A 16,576-nucleotide genomic window follows, 5' to 3' on the forward strand; every position below is an offset into this window, starting at 1 on the left:
TTTTTCATAAAAAGTGTTTATATTAACTGGTCTTAGGTTTGTTGTTTTTAATGAATTAATATTTAAAAATTTTCCTTTTTTATTTACAATATGGTATATATCAGTGTTATAATTCACATGAACAGAAAGTATTTAGGATTGTCACTGATTTTTAAGAGAGTAAGGAGATCATGAGACCAAAGGTTTGAAAGTACCTTTTAATACTATTTATTCCTTCTTGGTTGGTCATTGTTAGAGAACTGATGATATGCATAGCATTTCTGTTGGCCGGAACAGAGTTGGCATCTGTAGTGGGTTGAGTAGTGTCGCACTTTCCCCTTCCCTCCCCCACCCAAGTTCATTTGCACCTGGAACCTCAGAATGTGACCTTATTTGGAAATAAGGTCTTTACAGATATAATTAGTCAAGGATCTTGAGATGAAATCATCCAATGAGTAGTGTCCAGAGAAAGGAGAGGGATAATTGGACACAGACACACAGGGAATAAGGCCATGTGAAGCACCATGTGTAAAAAAGAGGCAGACAAGGCAAGCAACTCCCGGGATCGCCAGAAGCCAGAAGAGGCAAAAAAGGATTCTTATTTAGAGCTTGCAGGGAGCATGGGCCTGTTGACAACTTGATTTTGGACTTCTGGCCTCCAGAATTGTGAGAGAATATTTCTGTTATATTCAGCCAACCAAGTTTGTGGTAATTTGTCCTAGGAAACTAATACAGCAACCTTGGACTCTATGAATAGAAGATGATAGGAACTGCCACCTCATTTTTACCTTAAGGGAGTGTTTCTCTTTAAAATTAACCATCGTCTCTACCAGGAATCTAATACCCTCTGAGAGGTCTTACTTCAGCCAAGTACCAGGCAGAAAAGCATCTGATTGTGAAAATACGAAGATGAAGATAAATTTAATTTAAAAAATTACAGGCCTTTGCTCTTTGTAAGTAACTGGTTAACCTAGAGAACTCTAATTGGTAAAATGTTTTTGAAAATTTATAGGCCATATTGCTAGATTGTAGATTCCTTGGTGAAGTGGGGAAAAAAGAGCTGAAATCAAATATTTAATGTTTAGCAATTTTTTAGAGGAAAATTAAAATAGTGTAATAGCTATTAATGACTAAATTGCCTTGACTACTTTTTGTCTGTTATATACAGGTCCAAAAATTTATAGTTTTAATTCTGCAAATGATTCTGGTGGTCCTGCTAATCTGGATAAATCTATTTTAAAAGTGAGTACTGAGATTGAGTCATTTCAAGAAATGTTCTCTTTGAAAAATGAAAAAAAAAAGATATTCTTAAATATAAGAAAATTATGGGGTATTTAAATTTTTTGTAATAGTTAATTGCTGATCCATACTAAATAGAAGTAAATCATAACACATATATTGAAAGCCCATAAGAAATTAAGGAAGATCTGGATAAGATCCAGATTTCTAAGGATAGCATATGCATCCTTTCAGACCTGATTTGGTGTACATTTCCAGCCTCCTTCCCATTATTCTTTTCCACTTAAAATTTTAGTTTAAATCTCATTGTTCCCTCAAATCCCATATGATTTTATGACTCCAGGCTTTTGTCAGTGGGCTCTCTGCTTAAAAAGACCTACTTCCCCTTCTCCATTTGTCATCTCTGGATCCTCTAGGAAGTCCTTCATAACTCAGCAATTTTCCGTGTGATTCCATACTTTTTTCATATACCTTTTTAAATGATTGCTGTGCTGGTTTACAGTTTATCTTTTTATATAGGTTTCCTCTGCTAGACTGAACTCCTGAAGTATATTTTTAAACATAGCTCATTGTAGGCATTCAGTAAAGATGTGGTCAAGGGGTGGTGTCTTTGTAGGTAGATGTTTATGTATTCTTAGGTCAAAAGTATGGAAAGAACATATGGAACAAAAATATTGAAGACAAAATGGCTAATAGAAAAACAGGAATCAAACCCTGAAAGCCAAAAGAATTTGTGTAGCTTAATTATTACTATTTGTATAGCTTTTACTTTTACCTTATAGGTCTTTTTAGTGTAGCATCCATTCTTTCAAGCTGTGTGCTTGGGGTGGTTTACATTAAACAGATTTCTGGAATCCATCTCCAAGGATTCTGATTCAGCTTGCTTAGGATCAAGCTTAGGAATCAGTCATAAAATAGCAATCCAAGAACAATGTCTTGAAACATGCAGGTTCAAGAGGGTTTTTCAAAGGATTTTTTCTTGCCATACATTGCTTTTTCCATGTCACATTTTTTTTTCTTTTTTTTAAAGATTATATTTATTTATTTGAGAGAGAGAGAGCAGGGGGGAAAGGGAGAATCAGGCTCCCTGCTGAGCAGGGATCCCGACGTGGGGCTCAATCCCAGAACCATGGGATCTTGACCTAAGCTGATGCTTAACACCATGACACTTAACCAACTGAGCCACCCAGGCACACCTGTCACATTTTTTCTAAAATATATGGTACAGATGTGGTCCAATGAATGGTAGTCTAAAATACAATAATTATTTTATCTGATTTTAACTGAAATCCTTGTATTTGTTGTCAGGGATATAGAAAACTGTGATTTTTTTTCTAATTATTAAATGTTATTTAATAATTTAGATTCTAATTGATAATGACCTTTTTGGCTTCCACAGGTGGTAATTAATCACAAACTAGAGCAAAGAATTATTGGAGTGATAAATGAGCATAAAAAGCAAAATAATGACAAGGGGGTGATTTCTGGAAGACTTACTGCCAAAAAATTACAGGTATTTTGCAAACTTTTTTTAACTTCCTTATTTTTAATGGAGCCTTTTTAAGACAGCTCCACATGTGAGATGGTGAGATAAAATGACTTCTTCAGCTTCCATTGAGATTTCATGTAGATCATTTCCGTCAGCAAGAATAGGGAAGGAATTGGGCCAGGTACAAGAGCACACATTAAAATGGTGGTATGAAAATTAAATTACATTCCCCAGATTATATTAGACTCTGTAGTGGGCACTTTGCTTATTTTTTCTCTGGCACAATACCAAAAGGTACTTGGCCCCATTTTCCAAATGAAGAAATTGGGGCTTGGAAAGATTACAGACGCTATAGCTGGAGGTTGTTAGTAAGTAGCAGAGTAAGCAGAGTCTGGATTGGAACCCAGTTCTGCCCAGCTCTAAAGATCATGCTTTAGAAAGTACATTAAGATGCTTTACTTTATGTATGGATGTGTTCATTGAAGCACTACTTACAATAAAAAAAGAAAATATCCTAAGTGGTCACCAATAGGAAACTGTAATTAGCTTATGATATGTCTAGCCAGTGGAATATTATATAACTATTAAAAGTGATGAAGAGTTTCTAATAACTTGGGAAGATGCTTACATTACATTATTAAGTGAAATTTGTTTTTACAAAATCATAGAAAAATGACTGGAAGGAAACATACTACATTGCAAACAGTATCTTTGAATAGTGAGAATATGAGCAGTGTCTTCAGGTCCTTTTTTAATTTATCAATAGTTTTCAATTCTCAGTTTGGTGAGCATATTTAACTTTTCTAACCGGAAGGGAAAAAAAAAGATATTTTTGAAATTAAAATTTATTATCAGCTTCTGGTTTAAAATGAGTGGAAGAATAAAATGAGTAATAAAATGAGAGAAAATAGAATGCCTTTTTTCATTTCCCTTTCAAAGGATTTATACATGGCTTTACAAGCATTTTCATTTAAGACCAAGGACATTGAAGATGCCATGACTAACACACTCTTACAGGGAGGTGATCTCCATTCTGCCTTGGATTGGCTCTGTTTAAATCTTTCAGATGGTAAGTAGTATTGTCATAAAATTCAGTTTCTCAAACCTTCTCAAAATTATTTCAGCATTTGTGACATTTGTATCAAGCTCTAAATTTTTCCACTGTTATAATTGCTTATTTTGCAAATATTCTCTTTTTCACTCTTTACAGTATGTTTTCAGAGACTGTAGTCCATGCAAGAAGGAATTATTTTTTGTACATTACTTTTAGTTGTCAGTAGTCATTTTACAGTGCACTTAATACAACAAATTCTCAAAGTTTGCCTGCCTGTAACCTGTCAGGCTGTGTTTCCTGGCTTTGGTTCAGAAATTTGGACCATATGGCTTTAGATAAATTTGTTTAACCAGAAGGTCAAGGTTACAATCTTTGGCAGGAACCTGGAGTGCAAATTGCTTGTATGACTGAATGAGGATCTTACCATACACTATGACAGGCAACCAAGGAGTTGGGAAGGGTTCAGATTTTTTTTGAAAATTTAGAAGTCTAACACATTGAGGGTGAAATAAATGGCCAAACAGAGGTGGGCTAGCTATCTCATGAGTGTTTCCACTCCTGCTTTGACAATAAAGCCAGGTTCATCATAGGATTTCTATTCTTAGGAGATGACGGATGGAAGAAAATTCTGTGCTGTTTGTCTAGGCAGGGTTTATATGCATGTTTAATGAATGTGTATGCTTATGTTTTTTTATTCCCATTTTTAAGATGCACTTCCTGAAGGATTCAGTCAAGAATTTGAAGAACAGCAACCTAAAAGTAGGCCAAAATTCCAGTCTCCTCAAACACCAGCCACTGTTTCACCTCCATTGCAGCCTAAAACCAAAACACCAGAAGATACTAAGATTAAGGTAATTTAAGAAATTAAACATTTAAAGTTGTATAAAATCAGAATGAAAACACATGTAATAGTTCATGAGTAGAAATACCAGGTTGCAATAACATTTTTGCTTATCAAAAATAACTAACTGCTTTGCCAGGCTTTTCTATCACTGTTTCAGTAATCTGTTGCTGCATAATAAACCACCCAAAAAAGTAGTGGCTTAAACCAACAATTAATTTCTTTAGATTCTACAGTCTATACTGGGCTCAGCTGGTTAGTCCTTCTGTTCCATGAGGTATCTTCTTAGGCTGGAATATCCAAAATGGTTTCTTTGGGGGCTAGCTTGGGTTTCCTCAGATGTGGTGGTCACAGAGTGGTCTGATTTGCATGGCATCTGGCTTCCAAGAGCAAGTATTTCAAGATGATAAGCCCCAGCTTGTATCACTTCTGCTAATGTTTCCTTGGTTGAAACAAGTCCTGTGGCCAACTCCAAAATACATGTGGAAGGGAATTACAGAAAGTCATGAATACTAGAAGGTGTACTTCATTAGGGCATTACACTTAAATACTCTGCATATCGTGGGGCGCCTGGGTGGCTCAGTCAGTTAAGCGTCAGCCTTTGGCTCAAGTCATGATCTCAGGGTCCTAGGATCGAGCCCCGTTTCAGGCTCCCTGCTCACGGGGGAGCCTGCTTCTCCCTCTGTTCCTCCCCCTGCTTTTGTTCTCTCTCTCTGTCAAATAAATAAAATCTTAAAAAAAAAATACTCTGCATATTGTAAAACCTCTATAAACATGGATGAAACTGGAGAACATTATACTAAATGAAGTAAGCCAGTCACAGAAAGATGAAGACTACATGATTTCACTTATGTGAGGTATCCAAAATAATCAAACTCATAGAGGAAGAGAATAGAATGGTGTTTACCAGAGGCTGAAGGGAGGAGAGGGGAAAGTGGGAAAATGTTGCTTAATTGTTAAAAGTTTCAGTTACACAAGATGAATAGTTCTAGAGATCTTTGTAAGATAGTGCCTAGAGTTAATACAATATTGTGCACTTTAAAATATGTTCAGAGCATAGACGGCTTGTTAAGTGTTCTTACTACAGCCACCACTCCCCACTCCCACCAACACACATGAACAAAAGAACACAAGGAAGTTTTTGGAGATGATGGATAAGTTTAGTACATTGATTGTAGTGATCGTGAGTGTATGCATATATCCAAACTCATCAAAATATTGAGTTTATATATACATTATGATAAACTAATCTAAAACTGATATATTAATATGCACATTAAATTTGTACACTTTTTAAATGTATCAGCTATATCTCAGTAAAGGCTAAAAACAAAACAAAAACAATCTGGAAGCATTATCCCCAGAAAACCACTGTTTTTAAGGAAAAACACTAGTTTTTAACAGTTCTCCTTTTATTTTTTTTGCCTGTTTATAAAAACATATTTTTTGGATTTTGCAAGCTTGGACTTCTTAAAGTAATGTTGAATTCATTTGTCCTTCACAGAACAGTATGTAAGATGATTTTTGAGGCTACATGTCTGCTGTTTCTGAGTATAAAGAAAATAGTAAAAACAGGGATATTTGATGGTAGTTTGACACCTTTTTCTAACTTTGGTTTTTCAGATATTTGTTTTTCCTTTCTAGCCAAAAAAGGAAGAGAAAAATTTGGAAGTAAATATGAAAGAATGGATCTTGCGGTATGCTGAACAGCAAAATGAAGAAGAAAAGAGTGAGAATTCTAAAAGTTTAGAAGAGGAGGAAAAATTTGACCCTGTGAGTTAGAAATGTGTATTAGGCTTCTAGCTGGCTATTCATAGGCAACATAATTTAACTTTTCTGTGACTTAGTTTTCACCTTTGTAAATTAAAGAAATACCTACCTCTAGGAGTTGATGTGAAGATTAAACAAAACTTACAAAAAACAAAATAGAAATGGCACAAAATAACTGCTCAGTAGCTGTTACTTATATTCCTCCCATGGTTAAAGAGATAATCATCAGATATTTTAAATGATTATCATTTGTAGGGAGTATGCTAAATTCCTTGGATAATAAGAGAAAAGCACATTTCTTTACAGAGGAAATCCGTGGTCTGGTCAGAGAAAACCTAGATATAAGATAAACTAAAAATGTAAGGTTAAATGGAAACAAGTTGTAGGAAGAAAATATTACAATACATATGTCTGACAGGACTTCTGTCTAGAATTTATAAAGAAGTTTTAAAAGGACAACAGACACTTCACAAAAATAGATACATGGATGGCCAATAAACATGTAAAAATAATTTCAGGATCACTGGTCATCAGAGAAATGAAAACAAACTGCAATGAGATATTATTTTATCTTCATCACAATGGCTGTGATTAAAGAGATGAGTAATACCAAGTGTTGGGAAGGCATGGAGCAACAGGCACACTCAGACATTGATTGTGGGAGTGTAAAATGGTACATCCACTTTGGAAGACTGGCACATTCTTTTTTTTTTTTTTTTTTTTATTCTTATGTTAATCCCCATACATTACATCATTAGTTCTAGATGAAGTGTTCCATGATTCATTGTTTGTGCATAACACCCAGTGCTCCATGCAGAACGTGCCCTCCTCAATACCCACCACCAGGCCAACCCATCCTCCCACCCCCCTCCCCTCTAGAACCCCCAGCCTGTTTTTCAGAGACTGGCACATTCTTACGAAGTTAAACGTACACTTAACTGAATGACCTAACAGTTTCGTTCCTAGGTATTTATTTAAGAAAGAAAGAAAACATGCCCACAAAAAAGACCTGTATGCAAATGTTCATAGCAGCTTTATATTCATAATACCCAAACACTGCAAGCAACTCTCCAATGCAGGCAACTCTCTAAAACATACTTGAATGAAAGAAGCCAGACACAAATGAGTACATGTGTAATTACTGGATTAAAATCTAGAAGAGTCATCCATGCAAAATCAGTCTATAGTGACAAAAGGCAGATCAGTGGTTGCTTGAGTCCAAGGGTAGGGGAAGGGGATTGACTGTATGGCAGCATGAGGAAACTTTTGGAGATGATGGGAATGTTTTATATCTTCATTATGATAGTGGTTACACGGATATATACATTTATCAAACTCAATTCACCTGTACACCTAAATGTGTACATTTTACTGTATATAAGTCAGACCTTAATAAAATTGGTTTAGAAAGAAAAAAGGGAAGTTGCAGAATAACATGTGTAGTATGATGAACCCATTTGTGTAAAAGAGAAAAATATATATGTATATTTGCATTCTTATGTATGCACAGAAATGATCTGGAAAGATTCACAAAAAGCTATTATTAGTGATTAGGACTGGGGTGCTAGAATGGGAGGGAGACTTCTTTTTTTAGACTCTTCTATATCCTGTAAGTTGGTTTTTTTTAACCATGTGCCCGTTTTAAACTAATATAAACAAAAAGAATTTGGGACAGTACAAGTCTCTGTTGAGGTTCAAAGAAGAGGTGTCTTCTGATTGGAGCATTTGCTTAAGCCTGCAAAGAAGAGTGGTGGAACTTGAAGGGTGCATAGAGTGCACGTGGGCAGGAAAGGAAGATGGTCCAGAGGGGTGAAACAGTGTGACCAGGGTACAGAGGTGGAATTGCATAAGGGGCCTTAGGGTATTAGACAGTAAATGAGTATATACAGAGCATAAAATGTAGATGAGTACTGACAGGTAGGAGTAAACAGGTGAGTTTAGCTGACACCAGAAGATTTTGATGCCTAGAAAATGAATTTGACTTTTCCTCATGTGAAGAGCCACTGGAAGCATGGGGGCAGGTAAATTACAGGAAGAATTTGCTATTTTAGGTCAGATTTATTAGTGTTTGGTTAAGGTGGTTTGGAACATTTAGGTAGTGTTCCAGGTGATTTGGAAAGGATAGGGAAGCCATTTTGGTAGCTATTGCACTTCCTCAGTTGTGAAATAATAAGGCTCCAAACTGGAATTGGAAAGGAACAGAAACATTTAAAGCAAGAATCCAGAGAAAGTGTTGATTTGCCAAATATTAAGGTTAATGAGTCAAAGACAGCAAGAGATTTGCAGGTGGAGGGATGGTATCCGTGCCAGAGATAGGAGTGATGAAAGAATGAGTGTGATTTGGGTGAATAGGAGAAGATAGCTAAGCCTTCTACTTGTTAACGGTGTATCGTGTGTGTGCTACACAGAGTAGCCTCAGAATTCAGCTCCATGTGCTGCCTTGGTTTATCTCTTTTCCGTTCATCTTAACGGTTGTGTTTCATAGCAGCATTCTACATGCCCTTATCTTCACCCTGTACGTTATGCGTTTTACCTGTCCCTTATTAACCTAAGGTAAAAAACAGAAATTTGAGTTTAACTTTAAACTGTATCTAATGGCTGCTCAGCAGAGCTAAGTCCTTAAGTTTTATTACACCCCTTTTCCCCAGAGGCTTTTTTTTTTTAATGTCCCTTACTATCTTCTACAAGATTGATTATGGGAAGATAACTTTCAGATGAGTATTATTATATTATTACCTATACAATTCTTTAAAAACATGTGTTTATAAAATGTATAAAGATAAGACGTTTTCTTATTTTAGAAATAAACTCAACGTTTACTTTTTCTTCTGTAGTTTTAAGATTTTATTTAACATGTCAAGGAAGTTTTCCATGTGAATAACCCTCATTCTGTTGCTATCTCATTTTCTTTTTTAATGGCTGACTAGTTTTTTCCTGGAGAAAAAAGTTGTTTTGCAGTTTTTCCTCTTCATTCAGTACTGCAGTATTATGTATATGTACCTGCAGATCTGCATCTTTGTATTAGTTCTCTGAAAAATTCCTAAAAGTAGATTTGCTGGATCAAAGAATAAGATCAAAAGGTCATAGGTTTTGATATAATAAATTGACAATAGATTAACTCATTTTGTTCTTTTTTAAATTTCTGTATCATCTTATTTGGAACAGAATGAAAGGTACTTGCACCTTGCAGCAAAACTTCTGGATGCAAAGGAGCAAGCAGCTACCTTTAAACTAGAAAAAAACAAGCAAGGCCAAAAAGAGGCTCAAGAAAAAATAAGGAAATTTCAAAGAGGTAAACACTTCCAAATTCTTAGATGTATAAATGTCTTGTCTTTTTTGGCTTTCCCAGCATGGAGATTGCCTCTTTTTAATTTGTGTACAAAATCCCAGTTTATACGTGGGCTTGGCAGACTTTCTGCAACAAGCCAAATAATAAATATGGTCGCTTGTGCGGCCATATAGAGTCTCACAACTACTGAACTCTGCTGTCACAGAATAGAAGCAGCTATGAACAATATGTACGTGAATGGCTATGGTCTCATAAAACTTTACAGATACCAAAATGGGAATTTCATATAATTTTCACATTTCACCACCAAATATTTCTTTTTTTTTTTTTCAACCAGTTAAAAATATAAAAATCATTCTTAGCTTATAGGATGTACAGAAACAGGCAGCTGGCTAGATTTGACCGGCAGGCCATAGTTTGTCATCCTCTGATGTATACCTTAAAACCTCAGTCAAGGAGAAAGTGAGGCGGATATAATTCCATGAGTATTCATTTCTAGTGAAGATGTTTTTCCGAACCTTCTACATCTGTTAAATAATTTATTTAAAACATTTTAGTATATGTGAAATAAATTGCCTCTGACTTCTAGCACAAATTCCAAATAGGGAGTGTTGAATACTTGGCTACAAGGAAAAAGACGGAATGCTCTCTTTTTTTAAAAACATCTTTGCAAAATAAAAAGACATAAAAAACAAATACAACAGAGCATGATTTTTTTCTTTGTAGAAATGGAAACTTTAGAAGACCATCCAGTATTCAATCCAGCCATAAAGATTTCGCATCAACAGAATGAAAGGAAAAAGCCTCCTGTAGCCACAGAAGAGGAAAGGGCTTTGAACTTTAACTTATTTGAAAAATCGGTAGCTTCTACTGAAGAAGAGAAAGGTAAAATGAAGGGAAAGTGTTTCAAGGTGTAAGTAGTAAAATGTCAATGAAAATACAGTTGAGAAACTATGTTACTTTGCATTCCAGCAGACTACATAAGCTGGCAGTAAAGCTATGTTTCCACGTGCTGTCTTAGAAAAGTAATAATTATGATAACTTTTTAACATTTTATAATTACAGTTATCTTGCTTCAGCGTCATCTCTTTCCAGCCAGAATTCTTTCCATAACACACATTTAAATGTGAGTTCCTTGTTAAAAACCCTTAATCGGTAGTAAGTCCAAACCCTTTATCATGGTATTGAGGATCCTTTGCATTCTGCCACAATCTGCCTTTCCACTTTGTTCTCCCAGCTGTGTACTACAGCCACATGTTATTTCATGGCTCCATGATTTTGCTCATCCTTTTAGCCCCTCCTGGCCAACCTTTCCCTCCTTTCAAAGCTCAGTTCAAAACAGCACCTCTTTAAGCCTGCCGTGAGTCCTGCCATGCCACTGTATGTGTGTAATTGTGTACTTACTTGTGCTAAGTAAATTATTGATATAGCTTGTGTAATATTTATCTGTAATACAGTCAAAGCCTATACTAAATTGTCAGTTTTTTAAATTATACATTGTTTCATAAGTATTTATTGGATTTCCTTACTGTTCAGAATGTCACATGCTATGTGTACAGTTATTAACAAAATCACCTACTGCTTGCCCTCTTCAAGGGTATGGTCTAGTAGGAGAGGTAAGGTTTAAATATACATAAATATTTAATTACCAGTTGTGATGTGTGCTATCAGAGCAAGAAAACTGGTTTCTAATAATAGAGATAAGGGGACTGATGACTTGCTCTGAGATCTAACAGATGATTAGGTGTCAGCCCAGTGACGTGGTGGGAGGAGCCTTCTAAGGACGGAGATTGGAAGTCTAACTTGGAAAAGATCTAGAGCAGACTATTCAACAGAACACTCTGTGACAGAAATGTTCTGTATCTGAGCTATCCAATGTGGTAGCTACTAGCCAAATATGAGTATTGTGCGCTTGAAATGGGATTAGTACAACTGAGAAACTGAAAGTTTAATTGTAATTAATTTAGGTTTGTCCGCATGTGGCTAGTGGCTACTGTATTGGGCCAGGCAGGCCTGGAGCATTTGGGGAGGTGACTGACTGCCTGTGTGGCTGCAGTGTAGTGAGCATGATGGTAGAGTGATAACAGATAGGCAGAGATGGACCATGGAGAATTTGGACTCTATTTTATATGGAATATGAAGCCAAAGAAGGTGATGGTGGTGGTGGCGGCTATTAAGCAGAGAAGTGACATCTGACTTATATTTTTTTCAAAAGATTACCCTTTCCTGTGTGGTAGCCTCCCAAACACTGTAGTTCAGAGTACCATAAATAATTCATCACAAGGATATCATAGATATTTTACAACAAGTTACTCAGGATACTTTAAGATTCAGATTTTCAATGGTTCTATCCATTCAGAGGATTTGCTTACATCACTTGTAGAAGAGCAAGCTTTTCTCTGTCATTTTTCACCTATTCTCTTCTAAAAGTCTTGTCCCAAAATTGAGAGGACTTTGATCACTCAAAAGAGATGATACATTACTGCATGACAATTTTTAAAGCACCAATCTTTGTCTGTCATTTTAGAGAAAAAGAAGGAACCTCATGATGTAAGAAATTTTGACTATACAGCTCGAAGCTGGACTGGAAAATCTCCCAAACAATTTCTGATCGATTGGGTCAGGAAGAATCTTCCCAAGAGTCCAAATCCTTCTTTTGAAAAAGTTCCAGTAGGTAGATACTGGAAATGTAGGTATGTTTTTCTTGTTAATTGAATGAACTTTTAGGAAAATCTAAGATGAAAAATCTCTTTGTTTCTTATGTGTTAAGTGGACATTTAGGAAGCTCTCTCATTCCACGTCTCTGGGTGATAATGCTCATCAGTTACCTAGGTACAGTGTCTTCCATGGAAATATTTAATTTAAGTAATTAACGTAAACTTAGGTTGGGGGTTAATGGAATTCGGACTCGTTTTACTTCATTAATTTTATTTTTAAAATTCTTTGGCTTCTTTGTAGGGTAAAGGTAATCAAATCTGAAGACGATGTACTGGTAGCGTGCCCTACAATCCTAACAGAAGATGGCATGCAAGCTCAGCACCTGGGAGCAACTCTAGCTCTCTATCGTTTAGTGAAAGGGCAGGTGAGACTCTTTAGAGTGAGCTGTTTCAAAAATCATTTGTGGACTGTACGTAGCCGACCTAAAACTGTATGGGCATACGGAATGTCATATTTAATTGTGGCCCTTCATGCCAGTTTTTACTTACTGCTTCTTCAAATTAACCCTCATTTCTGCTTATTTATAATTTTGACTGCCTCTAGCCCCTAAACCTAGCTCAGTCTTTCTGTCCTTAGACCAGAGGCTCTGAACCATTTCAGTGGTTCAGTTTTTCAGGCTATGCTATTTTACAGATTAAAAATAGTTGTACGAGGCTGGTTGAAGTAAGAATTTTTAAACAGTTTAATGTTTAAATATTATCTCTCTTTAATGTTGTATTTTCCCTCAGCTTTGAGAAGTTATAGACCTTGATTCCACTTTTCAGTTTTAGGCTATATTAGTTATAAGCTCTCAGGTTAAGGAAAGATTAAAGTACTACTGAAGGAAGCTCTTTTTTTTCTTGGATTGTTGGATTGTCAACATTTGTTTTATATAATATGTATATTTTTCTTCATGGAAATTATAGACCCTGATGACATGCAACTCCAAACAATAGTTCTTATCCAGTTTCTGGCAGTAAAAGTTCTTAATGCCTTATTTCCCTTATTTTGCAAAAAAGTTATCATAAGCTAAGCTTAATTGATAGAAATGACTATCATTGTTACAGAGAAAACTGTTACAGAAATAATTTTATAGCACAGAATTAGGATAACTTAGATTGACTCCACTGTAGTTCATTTTTTTTTTTTTAAGATGTACTTATTTGAGAGAGAGAGGGATAGTGAGAGAGAGCACAAGCAGTGGGTGCTTCTCCCTCTGGAGAAGCAGACTCCCTGCCGAGCAGGGAACTGATGCGGGGCTCCATCCCAGGACCCTGGGATCATGACCTGAGCCGAAGGCAGACGCTTAACCGACTGAGCCACGCAGGTGCCCCTCCACTGTAGTTCATTTTAAATACTTTGACCTATAATCTTAATTTAACTACCAGCATCTCACAGGGAGCTTTGTTTCAGAAATGCTTTATGGATCATCTACATATTTACATAGCACCACTGCAGGAATAAATAATAAAAATGTATTCATTAGTTTCCTATGTTCCAGGAATGAGCACTTTTCATATAGTAACTTAAAGTTTACTTCAGAATGTGTCTATAAAGGAGATAGTAGCCCCATTTTATAAATGTAGAAACTGAGACCCAGAGAGATTATCTGTCCAAGGTCACACAGTTAGGAAGTCTAGAAGCCTGAATATGATATGCTGTTTATAAATTTGCATCATGAGCATGTATCTTATATTAAAGTAATAACTTACTAATTTAAGAGAGAAATTATATTTTAAAAGGCAAGTAGGTATCCTGAACTCTAGCCTATTGAAATTTGGTATCCAGTAGTTAGTGAAAATAACATACTGCTCTTTTTTTTTTCCCCATCTGTAGTCAGTGCATCAGTTACTTCCTCCCACTTACCGAGATGTTTGGCTGGAGTGGAGTGATGCAGAAAAGAAAAAGGAAGAATTAAATAAAATGGAAACCAATAAACCCCGTGATGTGTTTGTTGCCAAACTTCTGAACAGATTGAAGCAGCAGCAGCAGCAGCAGCAGCAGCATTCTGGAAACAAGCGTGGAAACTCTGAAGATCCTGAGGAATCTTGGGAAAATTTAGTTTCTGATGAAGATTTTTCTGCACTGTCCTTGGATGCAGAAAAGGCAGAAGATTTGGAACCTGCTCGAACCCTGTTTAGAAAGTTACAAAGCACACCGAAGTACCAGAGACTTCTAAAGGAAAGGCAGCAGTTACCTGTGTTCAAACATAGGAATTCAATCGTTGAAACGCTTAAAAGGCACCGGGTAGTGGTTGTGGCAGGTGAAACAGGGAGTGGCAAGAGTACTCAAGTACCACATTTTCTGTTGGAAGATTTGCTTCTAAATGAGTGGGGAACGAGTAAGTGTAACATTGTCTGCACTCAGCCCCGAAGAATCTCAGCAGTGAGTTTAGCCACAAGAGTATGTGACGAGTTGGGCTGTGAAAATGGACCTGGAGGAAGGGTAAGATGATGTCCAACTCCGCCTCAGTGAGTGGTGACATTACTCACCTTTGCTCTTGGCATCCGAATGGAACCTGCACCATGTATGACTTGTGACTTACTGTGTATTCAGTAGCACATCTCAGGCACTTTTCATGTTTTCTTTGACAGATGTCATACTGTGCCACTCTCCCTCATCTGAAAGGGGTTGTTAGTAGTAATTCTGTCATTAAAATTCTCATATCAAGGAAAAAATATATTCAGTTTAGTAATTGAATGGTCAAATATGTTACATACTAAAGAGAACAAAGAATATAAACAAGTACAGATTTGACTGTAATATCCTAAATCTCAAGTTTCTGCAAATCTTCTCTATGGAATGTATTCCTGAATAATTTTCATTAATTCTTTTTGAGAGAGAGAGAGAAACAGCATGAGAGGGGATAGGGTCAGAGGGAGAAGCAGGCTCCCCGCTGAGCCGGGAGCCCGATGCGGGACTCGATCCCAGGACTCCAGGATCATGACCTGAGCCGAAGGCAGTCGCTTAACCAACTGAGCCACCCAGGCGCCCAATAACTCAGCTTATTTATACTTTGCATCGTCCTTTCTGGAGACGGTACTTAACATTTTTGCCTCTGTCTTTACGTACCCCTTTACTAAAAATGTTTTATGTAACAAATTACCTGGGTTTCTCTCATGGAATGTAAGAAGAAAAAAGACAGTTTCTGTCTGATAAGGAACTCGCGTTAAGAGGATGACAGATATGTACACACATGGCAAATAAAAGAGTGAAAAAAATCAATGTGGTGGAAATAGAAGGAACTTCAAGATTCCCATCAGGCACCACCTGTACAATGCCAGCTGCTTTTTAATGGTGGCAGCTTTTATGAAATCTTGATAGAAAATTTTGGGAACTGCTCTAAATTTTTGTTCCTGGGTACCTCAGCATTTTGTTCCAAGATAATTGAATTAGAAAGAATATTGGTGCCTGGGTGGCTCAGTCGGTTAAGTGTCCAACTCTTGGTTTGAGCTCAGGTCATGATCTCAGGGTTGTGAGATTGAGCCCCACTTCGGGCTCTGTGCTCAATGCGGAGTCTGCTTGACTCTCTCTCTCTCTCCCTTTCCCTCTGCCCCTCCCCCCCCAAAAAGAATAGAATGATACTGATGGTACCTAAAGCTGGTGAATAGCTTTTGTGTCAACACTTGGGAAAGAACAAAAGTTTTTCTTGTTTAAAGTTAGCAAAACAAATTTTACAATTTTAGATAATTGAAGACCATGGAAAAATAATTTTAATTAATAAATTTCACTAAGTAGATATAGATTTACTTAAGCTGCTCCACCTACTAGCAGGATCAGCACCTGCACTACATTTCTTAGCGCTTGTTTCCCAGATCACTTGTGAGAATCTAATCTCAACCTTGTGTTCTCCCTTCAGAATTCTTTGTGTGGATATCAGATCCGGATGGAATCTCGAGCTAGTGAATCTACAAGGTTACTCTATTGTACAACAGGGGTTTTGCTAAGGAAACTTCAAGAAGATGGTCTCCTAACTAATGTGTCTCATGTTATTGTAGACGAGGTGAGTATATTCTATAGTCAAGTTCAGATAAATTCAAAACATCTTCATATTAAAAAGATGCTATTTCTAATACTAGCATTTTATTTGCTTATTTAAATACCAGACACTTTACATGTAATAATTATGTAATTTCTTCTAACAAATGTGTGTCATGTTAATTGATATAATACCATATGACATTTGCTATATGGTAGATGCTATTCTGATTTTATGTA

General features: G+C 36.4%; 1 protein-coding gene across 4 annotated transcripts in view; it reads left to right on the top strand.

The window, feature by feature from the left end:
- The first annotated feature begins 117 nt into the window (after positions 1-117).
- The window catches only part of DHX29 (DExH-box helicase 29), a 36,643-nt gene continuing 20,184 nt past the window's right edge, over positions 118-16,576 (top strand). For 2 of the 4 annotated variants that reach the window (XM_081826867.1, XM_081826866.1), the window contains exons 1-11: positions 118-1,221; positions 2,618-2,731; positions 3,647-3,776; positions 4,470-4,612; positions 6,247-6,375; positions 9,538-9,664; positions 10,388-10,546; positions 12,189-12,354; positions 12,620-12,743; positions 14,195-14,803; positions 16,218-16,361. In XM_081826867.1, the coding sequence (XP_081682993.1) occupies positions 3,656-3,776; positions 4,470-4,612; positions 6,247-6,375; positions 9,538-9,664; positions 10,388-10,546; positions 12,189-12,354; positions 12,620-12,743; positions 14,195-14,803; positions 16,218-16,361 (1,722 nt within the window). In that variant the 5' untranslated portion in view covers positions 118-1,221; positions 2,618-2,731; positions 3,647-3,655. The remainder of the gene's footprint in view (positions 1,222-2,617; positions 2,732-3,646; positions 3,777-4,469; positions 4,613-6,246; positions 6,376-9,537; positions 9,665-10,387; positions 10,547-12,188; positions 12,355-12,619; positions 12,744-14,194; positions 14,804-16,217; positions 16,362-16,576) is intronic. The other 2 variants (XM_081826864.1, XM_081826865.1) reach the window with 2 other exon arrangements.

Source organism: Leptonychotes weddellii, chromosome 7 (assembly GCF_054177405.1).
Source record: "Leptonychotes weddellii isolate Sample4059 chromosome 7, ASM5417740v2, whole genome shotgun sequence".
Classification (NCBI taxonomy): domain Eukaryota; kingdom Metazoa; phylum Chordata; class Mammalia; order Carnivora; family Phocidae; genus Leptonychotes; species Leptonychotes weddellii.